Source organism: Rana temporaria, chromosome 3 (genome assembly GCF_905171775.1).
Source record: "Rana temporaria chromosome 3, aRanTem1.1, whole genome shotgun sequence".
NCBI classification, from domain to species: domain Eukaryota; kingdom Metazoa; phylum Chordata; class Amphibia; order Anura; family Ranidae; genus Rana; species Rana temporaria.
In genome coordinates, this window is record NC_053491.1 from 69,363,691 (window position 1) to 69,387,400 (window position 23,710).

A 23,710-nucleotide genomic window follows, 5' to 3' on the forward strand; every position below is an offset into this window, starting at 1 on the left:
TTTTTTAATGAAAGGCCCTGCCAATCTAGCTACAAAGAGTAATTGTATTAATAAATACAGGGTTGATTGTTAATAACGTGCAATGTGAAAAGACTATAATGACACATAACAGCTTATAGTATTCACTTTAAATAAGTTAATTATTTGGTTCAAAGAAGTAATATTGTAATTTAACATCTATCCTTAAATCTGGAGAGGTTCTTTAAATGCAGAGCACTGCAGCACCTTCTTACTATATCCATGTACCAAGCACGCAAATCAGTTGACTTTATATTGTTACACTCTGTTATTACCTGTAATAAATTTGCTGCTTTTTTGGAATATACTGTACTTTATGCCCTAGCAAAACAACAAACATATTTAGTACATCTGTGTAACACATGGCATTTCCCTATGTTGTATCCCTTTAAAAATGCTGCATGTACAGTACAATATAGGTTGATCCCTCCAGAGATCCAGTAAGCTCCTAACCTACTGTTTGATCTGACATTGCTATCTCTACAATCTTCCCTGCCCTGCTCTCCCCTTCAGGACTACATACAGCCTTCCCATATCTAAATCGCAATACCATAAGGGAGTGTTCTGTAGTCCAGCATGTTTGAGTTTTTGGAAAAGGAATTAGGAAATGCACAACAATGTAGTGGGATTGTTTTTGGATTTGGGAGCCCAAAACTGACAGCCCCTGTTTGCATGTTGCACTCACTTAAGGATTCCCCCGCAAAAAAAAAAAACAATTCAAAAAGGATGTTTGAGAAAATATTTATATCACTGGTAAAACTGTACTTCTGCAAATTGGAGTTTTTTTAAGGGCACTAATACATGTGCACGGCTTTTAAAGTTTGTCTATAGGCATCACATTTTAAGTTTTAGATTCTTTCACTTTTTGTCGACGAGAAGCAAAAGGAAGTCAAAGGAAATCTTTCACAGTAAAGATAAAACCCCTTGTTGGAAAATGTGTCCTTTAGTTAAACTTGTTACATTGCTTTTTATAAAATAAATTAAATGTGGTACTACTTTAAAATGTAATAATTATTGTTATGATTATTCATTAGATATTATAATTGTTATTCTGATTCTATAGGCACTTTGATACATTTAATTAGTAATAGTCTGCTGTTTTCACCTTACTACAGCTTACAAATAAAGTGCTGTGATATTGATAATTTGTTAATAAAAAAAAGAAGCATCAGAAGCAATATATTTAGAAGCACAGACAGAAAAAAATTTGATCAGCATTGGTTTTAACTCGCACAAGCTTAGTAAAGCAGAACAGCAATGCTGGCAATCAGCATCATAATATAGAATGGAAAAAACGAGCAGACAGGGAGACATCAGTGCAGGGAAATGTAAAGAAACAGTATTCCAAATGAAGAAAAAAATAAATAAAGAGGCAATGATAAAAATCTTTGTAGGACGCTTCCTTTACTTCCTTTGTGTTTGACAAAGCATCTCACTTGGTGGCAAAAGAAAAGAAGTCTAAAAACCTAATTCAAGTTTCTTCTGTTTCCAGTTTCCAGATCATAATTGAAGACTGTGTGAGACAAATGAGTGTAGAATTAAATCAGATGAGAGGCAATGGAAACGCATCCACAAACAGGAGCAACGCAGCCATGGATGCCGAAATTGTACTGCGGCCTTTGATGGATTTTCTGGATAAAACGTTAGTACTGACTGACCAGTGTTGATGCGCCAATGCCTTTTAATGTTTGTTGTTTAAATATTTTTTTTCTTGTAAACCGAGTAAATATGCAACAGTGTTTGAATAATACAGTACAGTAAAACCTTGGATTGCGAGCATAATTAGTTCCAGAAACATGCTTGTAAACCAAAGCACTTGTATATAAAAACAAATTTCCCCATAAGAAATAATAGAAACTAGACATGTGCACACTGAAATATTTAGTTTCGTAATTTTGTTTTCGTCCGAAAAATTAATTTATTTAGTTACTCCCGAAATTCGTTTTTATTTATTTTGTTTTTCGTTAAAAAAATGCATTCATCCAAAAATCCAAATTAAGGTTGAATCTGTCATTGAAGGCTTATAGTGTCTGTCGAACGTTCTAAGAAGAAAAAGAAAAAAGAAGATTCGATAGAATCTTTAAAAAAAAAAAAATCGACTCTTTATGTCTCTCTATGTCGAATCTTCATGTCTCTCTATGTCGACTCTTCTTCATGTCTCTATAATGTCTAATCTTTTCTCTCTATGTCAAATCTTTTCTCTCTATGTCAAATCTTTTCTCTTTATGTAGAATAATATTGTCCATCCACAAATGGCAGCCTCCACAAGGGGAGTAAAAGCAAAATCTAGCTGCAGCAACAGAGTAAAAAAAAAAAGAGAAGCATAATATTAGTGTAGCAATTTGGTTACATTTAATGAAGATACAACATTTAGAAACTCACATGGTTGATGATTAAAAGAGGAACATTTAAGTATGCAGGCATCCGGGGTAAAGATGACCACATAGACTGTCCTCCGCACTGCCGGCTCTCACTGCTGTCATTCTGCAATTGTGACTGGGAAGACTACCCTGCAGTAGAGCGATCTGAAAGTAAGGCTTGAAGCATTCATGGAGCGCAGAGTGGAAGGGAAGACAACGTTGGTGGTACGGAGGATGATCTATGTGGACAGCTTTACCCCGGATGCCTGCATACTTAGATGTGCCTGTTTTAATCATCAACCATGTGAGTTGCTAAATGTTGTACCTTCATAAAATGTAACCATATTGCTACACTTAGAGGTGCTTCTCTTCTCTTTTATACTCAGTGGTGACATGCCGCTACTTGTATATCAAGACATCGCTTGTATATCGAGTCAATTTTTTTTTTAAATGTTGCTTGTCTTGCAAAACGCTTTTTAAACCAAGTTACTCTCAAACCAAGGTTTTACTGTATTAATAAAATGGGATCATCAGGTTACACGCATGTATGAAAAATGGGTAGCATGTGAGGTGTATGCAGCAGTTGCTGTATGTATTTGATTCACTTTGATTTATATCCCTTACCCCAGAGAGAGAGCTGTGTCTAAAAACCACAAGAGCTGCAACTGTTTTGCAAAATCTGAGAAAGAAAAAGAGATCTCTCTCATAGCTCATGCAAATACAGGTGGCATGTAATTTTGTGTTTAAGAAAAATCTAAAATAAAATAAAAAATACAAAAATGTAATATGCTTTTTCTATGATTTAAGATATACTTCCTGTTGCCTGGCAGCATGCTTCAGAGTGCCACCATTGCTCTCTGTGGGATGGCAGGGATCCCTTCACAGGGGTCCAACAGCCCTCCTGCTGAATCAGAACTAGAATGCTCCAATCAGTAGAGAGCCTGAGCTTTGCTGATTGCAGAACTATAGGCCTGACCCAGTAGTGGTTGTGTTAGACCTCTTCTTCCACACAGAGAGCATGGATTGCACTCTACAGAATGGAAGGGGACATGTTTCTACACAGGCTGTAGCTGCTTTAGTAAAAACACAAGCTGTAAAACATAGCAGAAATGTGTCTGGGCTCATAAATCAAAGGAAGAAGGCATTATCTTTGCTATGTGATATTTTAGATCAGCACGACCATTTTTATAATTTACTTTTTTTCTCAAACTTGTTTTAGTTTATCAGTGTCTGCCAAAATATGTGAGAAGACTGTGTTGAAACGTGTTTTGAAGGAGCTGTGGAAATTAGTCCTCAATAAAATAGAAAAACAGATTGTACTACCCCCTTTGACAGATCAAACAGTAAGTAATGTAACCCATGTGTATGTTTAATTATTATAAATGTGCCATTGCCTTGAAATTTGCATTAGTGTTTTCTAAAACAATAACATTTGCTTTTGTATAAGTGTGTCATGCATAGCCTGATCTTAGACCACTACAGAAATTAGGCCTTGTAGGAATTCCCTAGGGCAGTTCTACGTGCCTCTCACTATAGGAAGTCATTTTTTTTGCGCACAGTTTTTCAAGCCTTCTAAAGAACAGGGGTGGACCTTTCTCCCCTCCCCTCCTCATTGGCTGAGACAGCAGTGCAGCACCATTGGCTCCCACTGCTGTCAATCAAAGTCAGTCAGCCAATGGGAAAAAAAGGGTGGGACCTGTGGCTGCGGGCTCCATGTCTGAATGGACACAGGGATCTGTGACTCGGCTCAGGTGCCCTAATAGCAAGCTGCTTGCTTTGGGTGCACGCATCAGGAGGAAGGAGCCAAGAGCTCTGAATGGGGCCTCGGGAAGAGGAGGATCTGGGCTGCTCTGTGCAAATCCACTGCACAGAGCAGGAAAGTATAACATGTTTGTTACTTTTACCTAAAAAAAACAGACTTTATAATCACTTTAACATATGGTCAGAACACAAACTTGGATCGATCCTTGGCTGTTCAGACAAATGCCTGAACATTTTGCCATTTTTCTTTGGAAATATCAGTGTTGCTGTATTAGGTTATTTACATAATACACATACAGCACTTTACAGGTGGTGTTAGGGCATTTCGTAGGAATGTTACTTAATGTTATTTTGAATGTTTTACTTTATACAATACAGTACTAAAATCACTCCATACCAAATGGAATGTGAAAACGTTGCTTTTGTATTTGTAATACAATGCAGTGCCTAGCACCCCCTGACCCCAACAATCCCTATTATATTCACCTAGAAAAAGACCATTACTGTTATTTGTCTCCGGTTGACTTCAGTAGTGTTCAAATGTAATCATGTTCATTGAACCTGTCCCAACCAAACCCAGGTACATTTAGCTCATCTCTAATCACTACGGTGCACAAATAATCAGTAGGATGCCTACAGATGATAGAGTCACCAGTTGTCTCACTGTCATTAATCTCAATGAAATATATATTCATGCTTTATTTCTTCTAAAAGTATCCCATTTTTATTAAAAAAGATGTGTTAATTGATAAATTCTTATACTGGGTTAAATAATTCAGATTCAGAATGGGTCAGTTAACTTGGCAATAACTTTATAACTAACTTTAAAATCCTATCTTTTTTATATATTTTTAAGGACATATACAATTTTGTTTTAGTGTACTGTTCTTTTTTTTTATATTATAGGTTTGTGATTACTACATCATAGTTAACATAGCGATCAAGTGATATATACAAGTTGAAAGTCACCAGCCACACACAGTGTTGGCTGTTGCCTGTCAAAAAGAGATTTATTTTATAATTAGAGGAATTTTAAGGCACACACACATTACAACATATCAGTTACAAAAGTATAAATTATTTATAAATATCATTTAAAAACAGTACATTTTTTTTTTTTTTTACAAAAGCAATATTTATTTCGTTAGTAACTCCTATCTTCCTTGTTTTTTCTGTTGGCTCTCAAAGAGAGAGCATTTATTAATGTATTCCTAGCACAGTACATTAGTATCAGTTTGCCAGCAGGTAGTTAATAGTTAAATTTTATAACATGTAGAGTCACAGGTACTAATGAAGTAAGCATACTACAGCCTAATGTCCATTCAAAGGTAAATACAGAAGACAGATTCTCAAATTTATAAAAGGCAGACGAGTGGGCAGATTCATAGAGAGTTACGCCGGTGTATCAGTAGATATGCCGTCGTAACTCTGAATCTACGCCGGCGTTAATTTAAGCGTATTCTGGAAACCAGATACGCTTAAATTAGGCTAAGATACGGGCGGCGTAAGTTTCCTACGCCGTCGTATCTTAAAGTGTAATTTGTAGGCTGGCTTCTAGGTGGCGCTTCCGTTGAGTTCGGCGTAGAATATGTAAATGACTAGATACGCCGATTCACGAACGTACATGCGCCCGTTGCAGTAAAGATACTCCGTTTCCGGAAGAGATACGCCACGTAAAGATAAAGCTGCCCCTAGGAGGCTTAGTCAATGTTTAGTATGGCCGTCGTTCCCGCGTTGAAATTAGAAAATTTTACGTCATTTGCGCAAGTCGTCCGTGAATGGGGCTGGACGTAATTTACGTTCACGTCGAAACCAATACGTCCTTGCGGCGTACTTTGGAGCAATGCACACTGGGATATGTACACGGACGGCGCATGCGCCGTTCGTAAAAAACGTCAATCACATCGGGTCACGATGCAATGGTTTTGTAAATATGAAATATTGCATATAAATACTAATATCTCCAGCTGTTGGAGGTTTAGGCTGCACTTTAAAAAAAAAATCTGTCTCCTTTTTGTCTTTGTACAAAACCTGTTATTTACAGATCTTGGTAGCTTCAGATACAATTTACACACACAGATGAATAAGTTGATTTGTCCCTATTGGATGGCTCCTTTTAAGATTTCAGACAGAGCAAGCCAAAGGACGGGGAGCCTGTAAATCCTTTATCATGTCTTAAAGTGTTACTAAACCCACAACAGTAAAATCAGTGTGTATATGCAGTAGCGCATGCTTGTTATACTCACTGTGGAACCTAAAGTGCTAATCCTCTGCATTGTGCATAAAGGCTGTGTGATCCTCCTCTTCTTTAATTGACTTCAACCCATCTCCTGATAAAACAGAGCATTAGGAGTCAGGCTGCACATGCTCAGTTTGATGTGTATTGCTAGAGAGTTTTTTTTTTCTTGGGAGAGTGCATGTGATCAGGACAGGGCCAATCCACACTACCCAGAGGATCAGGGGGGAATAAAAACTGTTCCTAAAAGCTTTAAGCAGACACTGAGACAAGTCACAAGACTGCTCCGCTGAGGAGAAAAGGTATTTAGAAATGTGTATTTACTAAAATAATTGCATTTCCATGTTCTGTGTACTGTGGGACACCAGATATAGTGAATGCAGGGTCCTGGGTTTAGTAACACTTTAAATGTTGTTTGTAAAATTAAAGAGATATAGGGTAAGATAAGAAAAAAAGAACATCAGTTTAAACATTTAGGGGATTAATGAAATAACATACCTAAAACCATGTTAGTATGTGTTTAATATGTGTTAAAAGAAACAGGCACTATGACTTTTGGAGGCAAACAGCAACATGTTTTTAAGTCTATATTCAATATTTTACAAATGGAACTCTGTAAAGTAATATGTTGCTCACGCAGTGACAGTCAGTACATTTTGGCATTTTGAGATTTTTCTTTGTTCTTTGCTTAGAGATACATTTTATTCCTCTGCCTTATATCCATTTATAACAGTCACAGTAGATGTGTGTACTACATACGACATTGTGAACTGAGGATCATAACACAACTCAGCACCATTTAGATCAGTACTGGAAATTTAATAAAGACATCAGGATGTTTCCTCTTCAGGAATTGGCATTTGATGGCAAATAGATTATGTTTTTTTTTCTTCTTACAGTCATAGGCTGTCGTGTAAATATACATGATAAACTAGTTGAGTCGTCACTGTTTGTTTTTGTATATCTTGTAATCTCGTGAGTCTCAAGACTTTCTCCATCATTATGGGGAAAAAGAATCAGGTTATTGCTGACGAGCACAACAAATTAATTGTTACAGAGATAGGAAGATTAGTTCATCTACTATAAAAGCATTATGCCTTTTTAAGTCCAAATGCCCCTTGCCATGAGAACATTAATTAACCTTGCAGCAAAGATCTTCAAATGCAAAATTATATATGTGTCCCTCGTTCTCAAACCCCAAGTCTAACGGACAAATTAGTCAAGGATTTATTTCCAAGTTAACTGCTCTACTTGGTTTTGATATTTAAAAGAAAAGTAAAGGCAAATCATATTTGCCTATACTTTTTTTTGGTTACAGGGGTACCATTACTAATTTTATTGCCCACTAGTGGCTGACCGGGCAGAGCTGAGCCAAAGTCATGAAGGATCTTGATAATATTATTGGGATCCACCCCAGATGTCTGATTGACAGAAGGTTCTGTTTTTCACCTTGTGACTGAATGTGGGAGCCAGTAGCGCCCACACTCTACTCTGTCTGGCAGCAGGAGCATTGGAGAGGGGGAGGGTAAATCGTAGCAGCGGCATTGCTGGAACTAAAGGCAGAGAGCTGTCAGTTCAGCTTTCATGTGATCAGTCAGCTCTCTTAGAGCCAGCATTAGGAGGACGCTGCAGCAGAGAGGTGAATATGTATATTTTTTTTTAGGACCCCAAACTTTTTCTTTACGCTTAAAAAACTAAAGAAAGGGTTAAGGTAAACTCAACCAGGTTTATCCCCATCAGGGAGATTTTCCTGCAATTCCTATCCTTATGGAAGTAAGTGAAAATCTCTCCAAAATAAGGGTATGTCCTACCTCTGAGAGTTGCCGTCAGAAAAGTATACCCAATTGAAGATATTCCCTCTAATTATGCTATTGTGACAGCTGTAATATATTACTATACCTGTGCCTACCTTCCTTTTCCAGGCCACTTGCTTACTGTTAGACATGTGCATTCGTTTTCGTCTAAATGCATTTTCGTCCGAATTTCTTGTATTTTCATTGTCGTTTTAACTAAACGCACAGAATCCGAAATCCAAAAGAGCAGACATAAAAAAATGCTTTATTTTAGTTTCCGTTGCTACAACAGTTCGATATAGATAGGAGATTCGACATGACGCTGACAATAGCAATCTGTGTCTATCGAATCTGCGGTCGATGTGCCTAACCTTAACTCTATTAGTCCAAGATAATTCTACACAGAGAGGAAATATTCGACATAGAGGGAAAAGATTTGACATTATAGAGACAGTGTTGGGGTAGATCATTCGACATGAATGACAAAGATTCGACAAAGCTGTGAAAAAGAGACAAACGTCAAATCTGTCATTGAAGGCTTATGGTGTCTCTCGAAAGTTCTAAGGAGATTTGACAAGCAGCTAAACTGTACGATGCCGCAATTTGAACATTTCCGGTCAAATGCTCGGCTCATAGGCTATAGAAGAATTCTAATGTTGGTTGACTAGTAATAATAATTTATAAATATAATTATTACTAGTGTCATACAACATTAGAATTCTTCTATAGCTTGTAGGCGGAACATTCGACTGGAAAAGTACAATTGCGGCGTCGTACAGTTTAGCTGCTCTGTCGATTCTTCTTAGATCATTCGATAGACACCATAAGTCTTCAATGACAGATTCTACCTTAATTAATGTGCACATGTCTACTTACTGTACTCTCTCCCTGGGGAGTAATTTACCCTTTCTCCTTTCGTGATGAAGGGCTTCTTACTGATCTGAGAGTGTGCATTCTTGACATAAATGTACTTTCTTGTAGCACATCATGATAGCTCACATTTAGTTACTAGCTACAACTGGTTCTAGGTGCACAGGTTTCCTTCTCCCATCAGTGCACTCTGAACTCTGTAACTTGCACAGGCTACCTTGTGACAGAAATAACTTTATACACACACTTTGAGACCCCTTCAAAACTTAAAATTGAACGGCCTCAATAATTTCCATTATTTAGTCACAGAGCAGGCTAGAAAGTCTGAACAATCTTTTATATTTAGCAATTGCCCTTTGTTTTGTATTCAGAATTTGATCTCATGAAATGCCCGGTAAGCAAATGACATTCAAATATGGCTTTCAGACCTTTGAGCTATAGCAGTCCTTTTGCTAGAAGAAGAGTTGGAAGTAGACGTGCTTTAGGGTTTCTCATTAATATACTAAATTACCTGACAGCTGTGAGCAGTCCATTTAATCACCTATTCCACACACTGTGAACTTCCGACATGCCAGGAAGAGTAGACTGCATACAGCAACTGCCAATCAGTGGTAGGCCCCAAAATATTTTTGGGTGAGTCAATGCACTTCTTACATTAAACGTTGTTATAGAGCTGCTATACAGAATGTCTTATAATTAGTTAATTAATATATGTGTGTTCTTACCCTCTCTCAGCTGGAAACATTTTTGTATTTAATTTGAGAGCTTAACAATTTTTTTTTTTACAATTCATATACAGCATATGAGAAGGATCGCCAGATAGTGTGCATAGCATACATTCTAGTTTACACCTATTTATATACGTTTTCATTATTTATAGATGACAGTTTAATAACTGAAATAACTTAACATTTAAAGGATTGTGTATATTGTGAGTGTCATGGAGGTTTTTTAATACAAACAACAAACTGATATTATTATCATATGTTGTGATACACTGCCATACCGACTGTTCCTTGTTCCTCTGCCAAAAAATCCTGTAATTATAGTTCTTAGGGTAATTGTGATTTAACACATGTTAGCATTTCACTGTAGTGGGAAGCTAAGCAGATGGTTGTTAAACACAAAAAGGGGTAGAACCGGCTTGCACTATCCTGACAGATTCTGGCATCATTTGCTGCCTATTTATCCTAGCTACTTATAGTTAATTGCTGTAGACAAGACAACCACATTTTATAAGTAGCTAGGTTTAAATAGAAAGCAACAGTATTCAGAATTAAACTTTACAGTGAGTTTTCAGATGGGAGACAAATTCATTTTTATTAAATGTGATCGATATCATGGAACACAGGGTGAGTTTTATTATACTCAAAGTTGAACATAGTTTCAAAATAATCATTAGTATTGTACTTGCACAGTATAGTTACGGAGAGACAAGAGACATGACATTTGATGCATGATCTTATGACTGAATCAACTGCACTAAAATCAAAATCATGTTTCTAAATATTGCGCTTATGACAGAGAGCATCAGGGATATTGATGGGTATTAAGGATTCTATTATTATCCTCTTTAGGCCTATAAAACTGAATGACAGAATGTCTCATGCCGCGTACACACGATCATTTTTCGGCATGAAAAAAACGAAGTTTTTCGGCATGTAGAAAAAACATTGTTTTTTCCAACTTCATCATTAAAACGACGTTGCCCACACACCATCATTTAAAAAAAATGCTCTAGCAAAGCGCGGTGACGTACAACACGTACAACAGCACTATAAAGGGGAAGTTCCATGCGGATGACGCCACCCTTGGGGCTGCTTTAGCTGATCTCCTGTTAGTAAAAGATGATTCACGCTTTTCTGTCTGTTACAGCGTGATGAATGTGCTTACTCCATTATGAATGGTAGTTTTACCAGAACGAGCGTTCCCGTCTCATAATGTGCTTCTGAGCATGCGTGGGTTTTTAACGTCGTTTTAGCCCACACACGATCATTTTTTACAACCCGAAAAATGACATTGTTTAAAACGTCATAAAAAAATGCAACACGATCATTTTAAATGACATTTTTTCAAAAACTTTGTTTTTTTCATGCCGAAAAATGATCGTGTGTTCGCGGTCTTACACGCGATCATTTTTCGGCATGAAAGAAAACAATGTTTTTCAGCATGTCCAAAAAACAAAGTTTTTCCAACTTCATCATTAAAAATTACGTTGCCCACACACCATCGTTTAAAAAAAATGATGAACAAAGCGCGGTGACGTACAACACGTACAACAGCACTCTAAAGGGGAAGTTCTATTCGCCTTGGGGCTGCTTTAGCTGATTCCTTGTTAGTAAAAGACGATTCACGCTTTTTTGTCTGTTACAGCGTGATGAATGTGCTTACTCCATTATGAACGGTAGTTTTACCAGAACGAGCGCTCCCATCTCATAACTTGCTTCTGAGCATGCACGGATTTAAAACGTTGTTTTTGCCCACACACGATCATTTTTTACAACCCGAAAAATTTTATTTTTTAAAACGACGTTAAAAAACGCAGCATGTTCGAATTTTTTTTTTTTGTCGTTTTTCAGAAACTGAAAAACGAAGTGCAGCCCACACACAATCATTTTAAATGACGTTTTTAAAAACAACGTTTTTTTTCATGCCTAAAAATTATTGTGTGTACGCGGCATTAGTCTTAATAATCTGTGAGTTTCAGACTGTGGTACGGCTCCAAGTTATTTTTGTTCATTGACGTTTCATATTTATTTTTTAAATGTGTGTTTCTTACACAATTTAAAATTTTCATAAAAAAGATCTGTTCTATAAGCAATAAGTCTTAAAATATGGAATTATGTTCGTATATAAGCCCCAAAAAAAAACCCCATAACATTTGACAAACCTGGAGATTTTTAATGGACACATGTCAAAAGTAAAAGTAAAGCTATAGCTAAGCTACAGTATATAGCTAAACTATAGCTAAACCTATTATGTCCCCCTGCGGGCACTATCAGCACTGTATATCAATATATATTACTTTATGTTCTTCCAATAAAATAAATGTCCAGAGTTATAGAAGCCTGTGCCTCCCCAACCAAAGTCACCATGAAGTGTATCAACAAATGTCGCTTAAGCTTCCTTTGTACACATTCTAAGCCCAGCTCCCAATCTTTTCTGCAAACATTCCTAAGCATAAAAGAATATAGTAAAACTGGAAGCTGTTGCTGCTCATATCAAATAAATCAATATAATTGTACAAAGATGGTCAGAAGTAGGTCAAATGCCACAGTATTGCTACTGGGACATTTAGTTCAACAGCAGCTTAAAATATTTTAATTTTTATTGCTATGTAATTATACATAGGACTCTTGGGTCACTGTTCTGTTACAATCAGCTTAATAAATTGCAGCCCACAGTACTCAGATAGGAATAAGGGTCTGATACCATGGCTCTACTGAAGTGGCTGCAATAGCTTAGACAGACAGAGAGACATATTAACTTTTTAGATGTAGATTACAGTAGCAATGGCAGTTTAAATATTTCTCTCAACTTCAATTTCCTTTTAAATTACCCCTACACCATATTAGGGAAAGGAGTATTTTATACAGTTATACATGTTATATAAGTGTTTTTTTTATTAGATATATAGTGGTGTTTGGTCTCTAATTAATAAAATATTTTTGTAAGTTCCTACAAGTTTTTTTTTTTTATGAACATAAAAATAATAATGTGTGTTATAAGGCGAGGGTTCTTATAATATTTTCGTATTCCTAAACCTTAAAAAGTATTGAAATATTAATTTGATTTACTTGGCTCTACTTTAAACTCTGAAGGGCTCAGAGTTAAGGAGATCCTTGAACAGAAAGCATGCTGCCCCAAGTACACAGACCACCATATTTGGGATATCTCTCTTTATGTGATTCAGTAGGTATGCAGCTGTAATTATTCAAAACAGTCATTTTTTTTTAAGATGGCCCGCTCCCTGTCCCTTCACAGCTCCGTGCGCATGGAGGAGCAGAGAGAAGAGCTGCTGATTGACATGCAGCAGCTCTCCGCTCTGGGAGCTGGTAGAAGCGAACCATCAGTGGTGTTCAATGGCTCAGTTCTCAGTGCAGAGGGAAGTGGACAGATGCAATATCAGTCCGATGCTGCATCCACCTACAGTAGGTAGGTATAATGGGTAAAGAAAAACAAAAACATATACTTCTTTTTAAAGTAAGATTCTTAGGACAAATCCCACTGCATACAATGAGCACTGTATTTCTGTTTAACGCCCTTTGTAACCGCAACATGACTTCATAAGTATAAATGTAAAATGCCCCTTCACGTGAGACTGTTCATTCAACTTGCAGCACTAGAAATGTGCAGACTCTATGTTTCTAGTTCCATTGTCAGCTGGAATATGCCCTGTACACACGATCGGGCTTTAGCCCGACCAAACTCACATCGGAATTCCGACAGAATTCCATTGGAGAAAAAGAGAACATATTCTCTATGTAATCTCCGATGGATTTCATCTGAATTTCCAATGGAATTTCTCCGATGGGGCATACACACGGTTGGAATTTCCAAAGGAAAAAGTCTGTCTAACTTCTTCCATCGGAAATTCCGATCGTGTGTACGAGGCCTTAGTCTAATGGATGGACCGTTTTCATCCGTCAAAACCGATCGTGTGTGGGCCCCATAGGTTATTTTTTTTTTTCTTTTTTTTTTTTTTTTTTTCTTTTTTTCCACGTCAGACATAACCACAGCAAGAGACCTGCTCATGATTTTATTCATAATTCCGTCTCTATTTCAGGTATAGCATCATTTGTGGTAGTTTATTTATTTATTTATTTATTTTTTTTTTTTTTTTTTTTTTTTTTCATAGCTTCTTTCAACCCTTTAGCAATTTAGACAGGCTAGAGCTTTCCTCATGTAAACGGGGTCCAACATGCTATCATTACGTGGTGACGTGGCGCAACCCCCCCTCCTAATCCCTTCCCTCCCCTCCCTCCCCCCACTACCCTTCCCCCCCCCTCCCAGACCATCTCCCGACTCCACCTAGCATTTTTATTGACTGTAATGCTGCATTCTTATTCCTCTCTCATATTTTCTGCGTATTTCCGGGACTTTTTGAAATCAATCCATGTTTCCCAAATGTCCTTATTCCCTACCTTGTTCTTTTCGCCACCGTATTTTACTTTCTCCCTCCTATAGGTCCCCTCTACAGAGTCTACCCACTCCCATATTTGCGGACTTGCCGAGTTTCTCCATTTTAGGGGTATCAATCGTTTTGCAGAGTTCAACAGATGCGGAATTAGTGATCCCCTATATTCGTTCACTGGCGTTTCTCCTCCATGAAAGAGGACTATCCAAGGGTTATTTTCCAGTTCTTTTTTAGTTATCTCTTTTATCAAAGCCAAAACTTTTCCCCAGAATGCTTTGATTTTTACGCAGTCCCACCACAGGTGGGCCATCGTTCCTCTTGCCTCACAACCTCTCCAGCATTCCTCTGCCTCCCCTACTCCAAATTTGGCCATTTTATCTGGGGTGATGTACCATCCTGTCAGGCACTTGAAATTCATCTCGGCGGTTTTTACATCAACCGCCGAAGTATGAGTCAGGTTAAGGATTCGCCCTATGGTCGTCTTCCCCCTTGGGACTCCCAGGTCTCTCTCCCATTTCTGTATGTAGTTTAGCGTATCCGACTCGTCTATTTTCTGCAAATATTTATATACTTTGGAGATATTTCCTTTTGAGCTTTCGGTACTGCACAACTGTTCCAATATAGTGTACTCCTCTCGTGACCTCAATGGGTGTGGGAGGCACTTAACGAATGACACCAACTGAAGGTATCTCCACTCGCTGAGTGCCTCCATTTCAATCCTGATTTCGTGGAGGGTCATAATTTTGCCCTCTAGTGTTATGTCTTTTAACTGTGTTCTGTTTTTGATCCACTTACCCCCTATCTCTTTAGTCCCAGGTGCAAAATATTCGTTTTCTTTCAAATCCATAAGGGGTGAGTTGAATTTAGTTTTTAATTGTTTGTGTAATCGATCCCATATCCTTAAAGCATTGTGTGTGATTGCGTGTGTTGACGTGTATAGGGTTCTACGGTGTGGAGGATTCCAGATTAATCTCCCTAACTGTGCTCTCGCTAACGTGCATTCAATACTTATCCACCTTTTATCCTGTGACTCTTTAGCCCATTCTATGACACGTGTGAGGACCGAAGCGTTATAATATAATCTAATGTCAGGTACAGCCAGACCGCCTTTTTTCTTGGTTCGTTTTAGTATTTGGGCAGAGACTCTGTGTTTTTTATTGTTCCATATGTACTTCATTAGGAGGGAATTCATTATTTTAATATATGACGGAGGCAAATAAATTGGGACCATTTGGAATTTATACAGAATTTTGGGGATAAGTACCATTTTTACCACATTTATCCTCCCAAACCACGATATTGGTCTATTATATATAGTTTTAATTTCTCTTTTGATTTCATCGAGAAGGGGGATAAAGTTTATTCTATATATTTTTTTCAAACTATTTGCCATTTTAATCCCCAAATATTTTATCTCTCTTTGCCAGGAGAAGTTGTATTTCTTCCGCAAGTATAGTTCTTCGTCCTTGTGGATATTAATATTCAAAATCTCCGTTTTTGTTATATTCATTTTAAAGTTTGAGACCTCACCATATTGTTTTAAGGTATCTATTAACTTCGGGAGAGTGACTCTTGGGCTGCTTATGTAGAATAATACATCATCTGCGAAGGCTGACAGTTTGTGCTCGTCTTCACCTACTTCTATCCCATAGATTTCTGGGTTTTGTCGGACCATCGCCAGGAGGGGTTCCAATGATAAGACAAAGAGGATGGGAGACAGGGGGCATCCCTGCCTAGTCCCATTTTTCATCTCAAAGGGAGCGGATAAGGATCCGTTAATTTTGATCCTTGCACACGGATGGAAATATAGAGTTTTGATTCTCCTTATCATCCCTGGACCTAATCCTATGAATTCTAGGGTTTGTATCAGGAATCCCCAGTCTACCCTGTCGAAAGCTTTCTCAGCATCAACCGACAGGAATAGACCGGGGGTCCCACTTTCTTTGATCTGCTCCAGGAGAAGAAGCGCCCTCACACCATTGTCTTTTCCCTCCCTCCCAGGTATAAAACCTACCTGGTCTGGGTGGACGATGGCTGTCATCGCTCCCTTCATTCTTTCCGCTAAAATTTTTGCATACAGTTTCGTATCTGCATTCAAGAGTGAAATCGGTCGATAACCCGAGCAAGTCGTATTGTCCTTTCCCTCTTTTTTGATCACTGTAATCGTTGCTGTTAAAGCCTCTCTACTCATTTCATAATCAGTTCCAAGACCATTAAAGTATTGGCAAAGTCTGGGGATTAAGATGGTGCTGAACTTTTGTAGGTAGGCAGATGTAAAGCCATCTGGCCCGGGGCTTTTCCCCTTAGGAGTATTTTTTAAGGCCTCCCTTATTTCCTGTTCCGTTATTGAACCTTCCATCTCTTCTACCTCCTTTTCTTCTAATTTTGGGAGATTGGCTAACTGTAGTATTTCCCTACTCTTATCCATTTTTTCGCGTGGGCACCTGATCTTTTGTTGGATATCGTAAAGTTCTTCGTAGTACCCCCGGAATACTTCTGCTATTTTATTTGTCGCATGTACTAAGTCACCATTCCTGTCTCTGATTTTTTCTATAAAATTCCTAGTTTTCTTTTTTCTTACCATTCTAGCCAAATTTTTACTAGGTTTGTTTCCCCAGACATATCTTTCTCTCTCTGTCCGGTCTATATATTTCTTAGTTTCTTGTTCCGCCAGAGCTCTGTATTCATCCCTACTTATACTCAACTTATGAAATATTTCCCCTTTTTGCCCCTGTGATTTATGCTCCTGTTCTAGCCGATATATCTCCTCCCTTAATATTTTTAATTTACTCGTTCTTATTTTGTTTTTCCTTGCCCCTTCTACGATGAAGATTCCCCTTATATACGCTTTATGGGCCTCCCAAAGAGATGCTCTGGAGATACCCTCCTTATCGTTCTCCAGAAAATACCATTCCAACTCTTTCTGTATCCTCTCCACTACCTCCTCGTCCCCCAACAGACTCTCATCCAATCTCCATTCTGGTGGTGTGTCTTTTTGTATAGAAGTTTTTATTTTTAAGGTTATAGGAGCGTGATCTGATAACGTCATGATCTCACACTTTGCTTCTATCACACTCTCCAGAAGTCTGTGGTCGACGAGGACGTAGTCTATCCTCGAGTACGTCCCATGCACAGGTGAGAAAAACGTGTAGTCACGGGCCCTCGGATTGAGGATCCGCCATACATCCACCATTTGGTTTTGTGTCATTTGTTTTATCAGTATTTTTAGTTGTTCACTATTTGTCCCCTGTGCACAGGACGTACTATCGAGGCTTGGACTCATACAGAAATTGAAATCTCCCATCAAAACTACATGTCCCTCTTCAAATTCTTTTAGTTTTCTCATAATTTTACTCATATATTTAACCGAGTTTACATTGGGGGCGTACACATTAGCTAGGGTATAGATCTCTCCTCCAAGTTTTATTTTCAGGAACAGAAATCTCCCCTCCGGGTCTGTTTGTCTATCCACCAGTGTAAATCGGATTCTACTAGCGAATCCAATAGCAACCCCCCGAGATCGCGATGAGATTGTATCCCCATAATACCATATCGGATATTCTGTTGAGTAGAGCTTTATATTGGATTCCAAGGTAATATGGGTCTCTTGAAGGTAGGCAATGTCTGTTTTATACTGTGTTAATTCACAGAGAATTTTGTGTCTTTTAATATGGGAATTTAGTCCCTTTACATTATATGAGAGAAACTTGACATCTGTCATATATCTCTTTTTTTTTTTTTTTTTTTAAGTGTTTGGGATATTTTCTTGTGAAGTCGGTCAGATGGTCTCCCTACCTCCCCCCTCCCCCCCACTCTTCCCATTCCCTCCTCCTCCCTCCTCCATCCCATCTCCCCTCCCTCCCCCCTCCCCCCTCCCTCCCTCCTTCCCCCCTCCCTCCCTCCTCCCCCCTGGCCTATTCTTGGCCTATGAGCCTTGGAAGGGCAATTCCTCGCCTTCACCCTCAACTCCTCTAATAGTGGTGGTGCTCGTGCACTCCCTAGACTCCCCCCCTCCCCCTCCTCCCCCCCCCCCCGGTCCATGCTCCCGGAAATCCAGACAACTCATAGCCACACTAATCCACCCAAGTCGACAAGTCGGGGGGTTCTAGCTGCATTTTAGAGCAGAAATCATTCAGTTCTTCTGGGAATCTTAATCGCGCCATTTTTCCTCCCTTAATGCCTATTAGGCATGCCGGGAAGCCCCATTGATACTTTATATTTTGTGCCCGCATCAGCTCTAAAAGTGGTTTCAATTGTCTTCTCCTTGCCAGCGTTTCCTTAGATAGGTCAGAGAATATTTGTAAGTCAGTCTCTCTGTATCTCAGGGGGGATTTCCCCCTAAGTCTTCTCCAGATTTCTGCTTTATCAACAAAATTCTTGAACCGAACAACAACATCTCTTGGCCCATATCTATCTATCATCTGGGGGTTTCCCACTCGATGCACTCTTTCAATTTTGAGGGGCTTCATTTCTGCTGGTCTCTCAAGTAAAGGGCAAAAAATTGTATTCATGATCTCCATGAGGTCTTCCTCCTTTTCCTCTACTATCGCTCTGACTCTAAGATTCTGTCGCCTGTTGCGATTCTCCTGGTCCTCTATCCTGTAGGCCGCCACTCTCTGGCTCTCGGTCAGGGCCCTAACCTGCCCCTTCAGGGTGTTTATTTCTTGATCTTGTTCCTCTAATCTCCTTTCTGTCTCTACTACCCTTTCTCTAAGTCCTCCGAGGTCCTCTCTCACCTTATTGATCTCTGTCTTTATGACATTTTCCATCCTTAATAGCATAGCATTCATTTCTGCCTTTGTGGGGGGCTGTGTGTCCTGTAAGTCCGAGACCAACACTTCCGTGTTATTATGATCTTGCTCGCTTTCTATTGTAGTTTCACCCTTAGAGCTCTCCGCACTGCTTGCTCCCTTTTTTAATTCATTCTTCTTCTTTTCAGTCTTTTTTGCAAGCCCCGGACTTTTAAGGCTCCCCTCTTGAGTCATATATTGCTGTATGGAGCTATTCCCCAAGTTATTCTTAGTGGGTTTTAAGGTGACCCCTCTCGTCGATCTATTCATTTTATTGGAGGGTCTAATTCTCTTCCCCAGTTTGAATAATGACTTTTTACAGTCTACGCTATATTATTACTTAGCCTAGCCTGAGCTCCTCTATGTGGGAATATCTATTCCCCTCTTACTATTCTCTCCTCTCCCTTCAAGGGGAAAAAATGAGGCGCAGAGGGGAAAGAGGAGATAAGAAAAACGGAGGAGACGGCCGGGAGCACCAAAAAGGAGAGAGAATACAGGGGAGGGGTCCCCAGTGAAGAGCACAGGGAAAAGGGGAGAAAAGAAAAAAAAACAAAAAAAAACCCGGAGTGGGGGTACCTCCACTCCGCCTCCCTATTGAATCCTGTCTATTCCCCGTCCGATACCCAGCTCGGTTACTACAATGGTCCAGCCGACTGTAGCTTTATCTTCCTATGTAAGGGCTGTCCACCGTATGATTTTAGGGTTTGAACTGCGGTATTTTCTCTGGCTTGTCCTCCTTATCCAGGGTAGCCTTTCTCAGGATTGGACTTCCCAAGCATCCGAAGAGGTTTTATATATGTGTCTGTGCTTTGAGTGAAAGTTTTGCAAACTCCTTAATCTGTTGAGACTTTGATTATCTTCACTTAATTGTACGCTGCATATAATTCTGTGTGTTATAATTTATACGGCCACCTTGCACATAAGGGTTACCCAGTGACTTAATCTGACAAGATGTTGGTATCTTCTAAAGGCAACTGGTGATATAGCTCAATTCAGCGTCTCTTGACGCACTGGTACCTCAGCCCACAGTCACGTTGCCGAGCTAGTTTCTCTGTATGTCCGCGTTAATTGATCAATGTGACCCTTTTACATATAAGGGGAATCCTGCTCCTTCATAAATTAATGTATATATACAATCTTTTTATACGTATATAGAAAATAGAACTCGAACCAGTATAACTTCCCTGGTCTGACTGCCACTCAAGTCGCAGGTAATTAAGTATGAACACCTTACTGGTGGGATACAAAAAAAAAAAAAAAAAAAAAATCAAGCCAGCTCCGCAGCATATAGGATTTCTGCCACGAGTCTCTTCCCTGGAATCAAGGCAGTTTAAGTCCCATATCTTTAGGTACACTTGTCAGCTTAGCACATATTAGTGAATCACCCGTCAACATTCTACCTCATGCTTTGGTAACCGCTAATGACCACCGCATTAATGATAATGATAATAGTCCTGCTATCTCCGTGTTATAAGACTATAGCAGAGTCTTTACTCAAACATGTACAGCATTAGCTCGTTGCACACTAGTTATAACACTTATAATGCTTATTAGAGATTTTCCCTTTTATCTCCTGAGCTGCGTCACCAGCAGAGAGTCCCAGCACAAGAACACAAAACTTTAGGTAAACTTGTCGACTTGACTTAACGAAAATCAATAGATCACACGTAAAATTTCTACAGCATACTTTTCTCTGCGGCCATAACCAATAATTTAGCCCTAATTAACCCCATACGTGACATCTATCCAGTACATGCCCCGGGCTAGTGATTACTGGTAACCGCTCCTGACCACCACATTGATGATACTAAAAAAAAAAAAAGTCCTTTTGGCTCCGTGTTATATCACAATGGCAGAGTATTTTACTCTAACCTGTCCAGCATTAACTCATTGCACAGTTGGTAGGATATTTGCTAGGAAATCCCCATTATCTCCTGAGCTGCGGCTCTTGCTAGAAATTCCCCTTTATCTCCTAGCTGCGGTATCCACAGACAGTCCCATCACAAGAACACAGAACCGGGGGGAGTAGGGGGGGCCTCGGGAGCTAGGGGGGGGGTATGCGGGATGGCACCCAACCCTGCTCGGCTCCGCAGAGCGCCTCACCCAACCTCAGGACCTCCTGTTGCTGCCGCTGCCGACGCTGTCGATACTCCGTTCCTGGATCATCCTCGCTCGTGGCGGCGCGTCCTCCGTCCCCAGCTGCTGACTGCACGGTGCTAGCCAATCACGCGGCTTCGTCCAGGTCACGTGATGTCCCTCTGGGTCCCGTCTGGAGGATCCCTAGATAGGCCGGCCAGAGCAGGGCTGAGTCTCCGACTCGTTCACCGGGGGTGTCAGCCTCTCACGCTGGCATCCACCGGCCCGAAGCTGATTTCGTCGGCTCTCCGCTCCCGCTGCCACACGCCATAGAGTGCTCCGGCACCTCCCACCCTCACGTTCACGTGCGTCACGTCCTCATCTCCCTCCCATCCAGGATGACCATAGGTTATTTAACCATGGGTTAAAAAAAAAGCCAACTTGCTTTAAATTTAACCGATGGATTCCTAACCGATAGGACAAACCCGATCGTTAGTAGGCACGCCCATCGGTTAAAAATCCACGCATGCTCAGAATCAAGTCGACGCATGCTTGGAAGCATTGAACTTCTTTTTTTTTCAGCACGCTGTTGTGTTTTACGTCACCGCGTTCTGACACGATCGTTTTTTTAACCAATGGTGTGTAGGCGTGACGGACCATCAGTCAGCTTCATCGGTTAACCGATGAAAACGGTCCATCGGTCCGTTCTCATCGGATGGACCGATTGCGTGTACGCGGTTTTAGGCCTCGTACACATGATAGGTTAACCAGAGGACAATGGTCTGATGGACCGTTTTCATCTGTCAAAACCAATCGTGTGTGGGCCCCATAGGTTATTTAACCATCGGTTAAAAAAAAAGCCAACTTGCTTTAAATTTACCCAATGGAATCCTAACCGATGGGAAAAAAACGATTGTTAGTAGGCACAACCATCGGTTAAAAATCCACGCATGCTCAGAATCAAGTCGACGCATGCTTGGAAGCATTGAACTTCGTTTTTTTCAGCACGTCGTTGTGTTTTACGTCACCGCGTTCTGACACAATGTTTTTTTTAACCGATGGTGTGTAGGCGCGACGGACCATCAGTCAGCTTCATCGGTTAACCGACGACAATGGTCCATCAGACCGTTCTCATCGGATGGACTGATCGTGTGTACGAGGCTATAGAGATATTGTCAAGATAAGTGAAGCATAATAGCTGCTAAACTCAGTCTGAGTGTCTAAGCCAGCCTTTCCCAACCAGGGTTTTGGGGAACCCTAGGGTTGCTCCAGAGGCTTCCAGGGGTTCCTTAAACAATGAGCAACTTTTGTCTCTCAGGTGAGAAACCACTGAGACCAATGATCTTTTTCCCAGTGACCATCACTCTAATGTACCAATGTACTAATGAACTGTAAATGTTATATTAACCCTCCTAGCGGTATTCCCGAGTCTGACTCGGGGTGAGATTTTCATACCAAAAGCGGTAACCCCGAGTCAGACTCGGGCTTGCCTCGCTGCAGCAGCATACAAAGTTACTTACCTTCTCCTGGATCCAGCGATGCCACTGCGCTGTGTGAGCGAGCGGGACCTCGCTCGATTCACACAGTGTCCTCCTGTGCCACCGACCTCCGTTCCCTGCGACGTTACGACGCACGGGAGCGGAGAACGGTGCCAAATTCAAAAACGTAAACAAACACCTTACATACAGTATACTGTAATCTTATATATTACAGTACTGTATTAAAAAATACACACACCCTTTGTCCCTAGTGGTCTGCCCAGTGCCCTGCATGTACTTTTATATAATAAAAACTGTTCTTTTTCCCTGCAAACTGTAGATTGTCCATAGCAACCAAAAGTGTCCCTTTATGTCAAAAATGGTTTTAGAGCAGCTAGAAAACAGCGATAATAAATTATAATCACTTGCAGAATTGTGCGATAGCGATTTGTGGGGAAATTCGTCATAAAAAATAAAAGTAATGACAGCGACAATTCTGCAACTGAGCAAATTTCAGTGATTTTGAGTTGATTACATTATTGAATATTTTTTATTATAATTATATTATTACTTGTTATAATTATTTATAATTATTTATTATATTATAATTTTGTTTTAAAAAAAATGTCATACCCGAGATGCCTACTAGTCTCTTGTTTGGTCAGATTTAAGTGAGTTATTCCTAAAAATTACAGACCTACAGTATAAAACGCCAAATTTCCTTGCAAATAATGGTACCGCTTTCAGCACCTTTTTTCTGAAAGAATCATACCGCCAGGGAGGTTAAGTACTAGAATGGGCTCCTTGAACTGAAACAATATTTTAAGGGTTCCTCCATATTTAAAAAGTTGAAAAACTCTGGTCATGAAAGTGTCAATAGAATGCTTAATTTATGGTTTATGAAAATGTATATTTTTATCTTCAAAATTTGTATTATTAATAGGCATACATGACATAAAAAAGCAGACAAAGGCATAGTTACAACAGTACAAAATCACATCTCTCATCTCAATAGGGTGTGGAGTGAGCCACAACTCATATACATCTGCTAACAAGAGCACCTGTACTATAATACCTGTTAGACTTGAAACCCCTAGGACCCTCGGGAGCGAGTCCCGTCCCAGACCTCCCCACACCCTTAATGGGTACTAACTGTGCCAGGAGGAGAGGAACAGACTCCCACCCTTTGGC

At 39.7% G+C, this 23,710-nt stretch overlaps 1 protein-coding gene across 1 annotated transcript in view; it reads left to right on the plus strand.

Moving 5' to 3' along the window:
• Window positions 1–23,710, plus strand: part of UNC13C (unc-13 homolog C) — an 829,386-nt gene that overhangs the window by 664,847 nt on the left and 140,829 nt on the right. Inside the window, exons 25-26 of the mRNA XM_040342717.1 lie at window positions 1,511–1,660; window positions 3,598–3,721. Coding sequence (XP_040198651.1) covers window positions 1,511–1,660; window positions 3,598–3,721 — 274 coding nt within the window. The remainder of the gene's footprint in view (window positions 1–1,510; window positions 1,661–3,597; window positions 3,722–23,710) is intronic.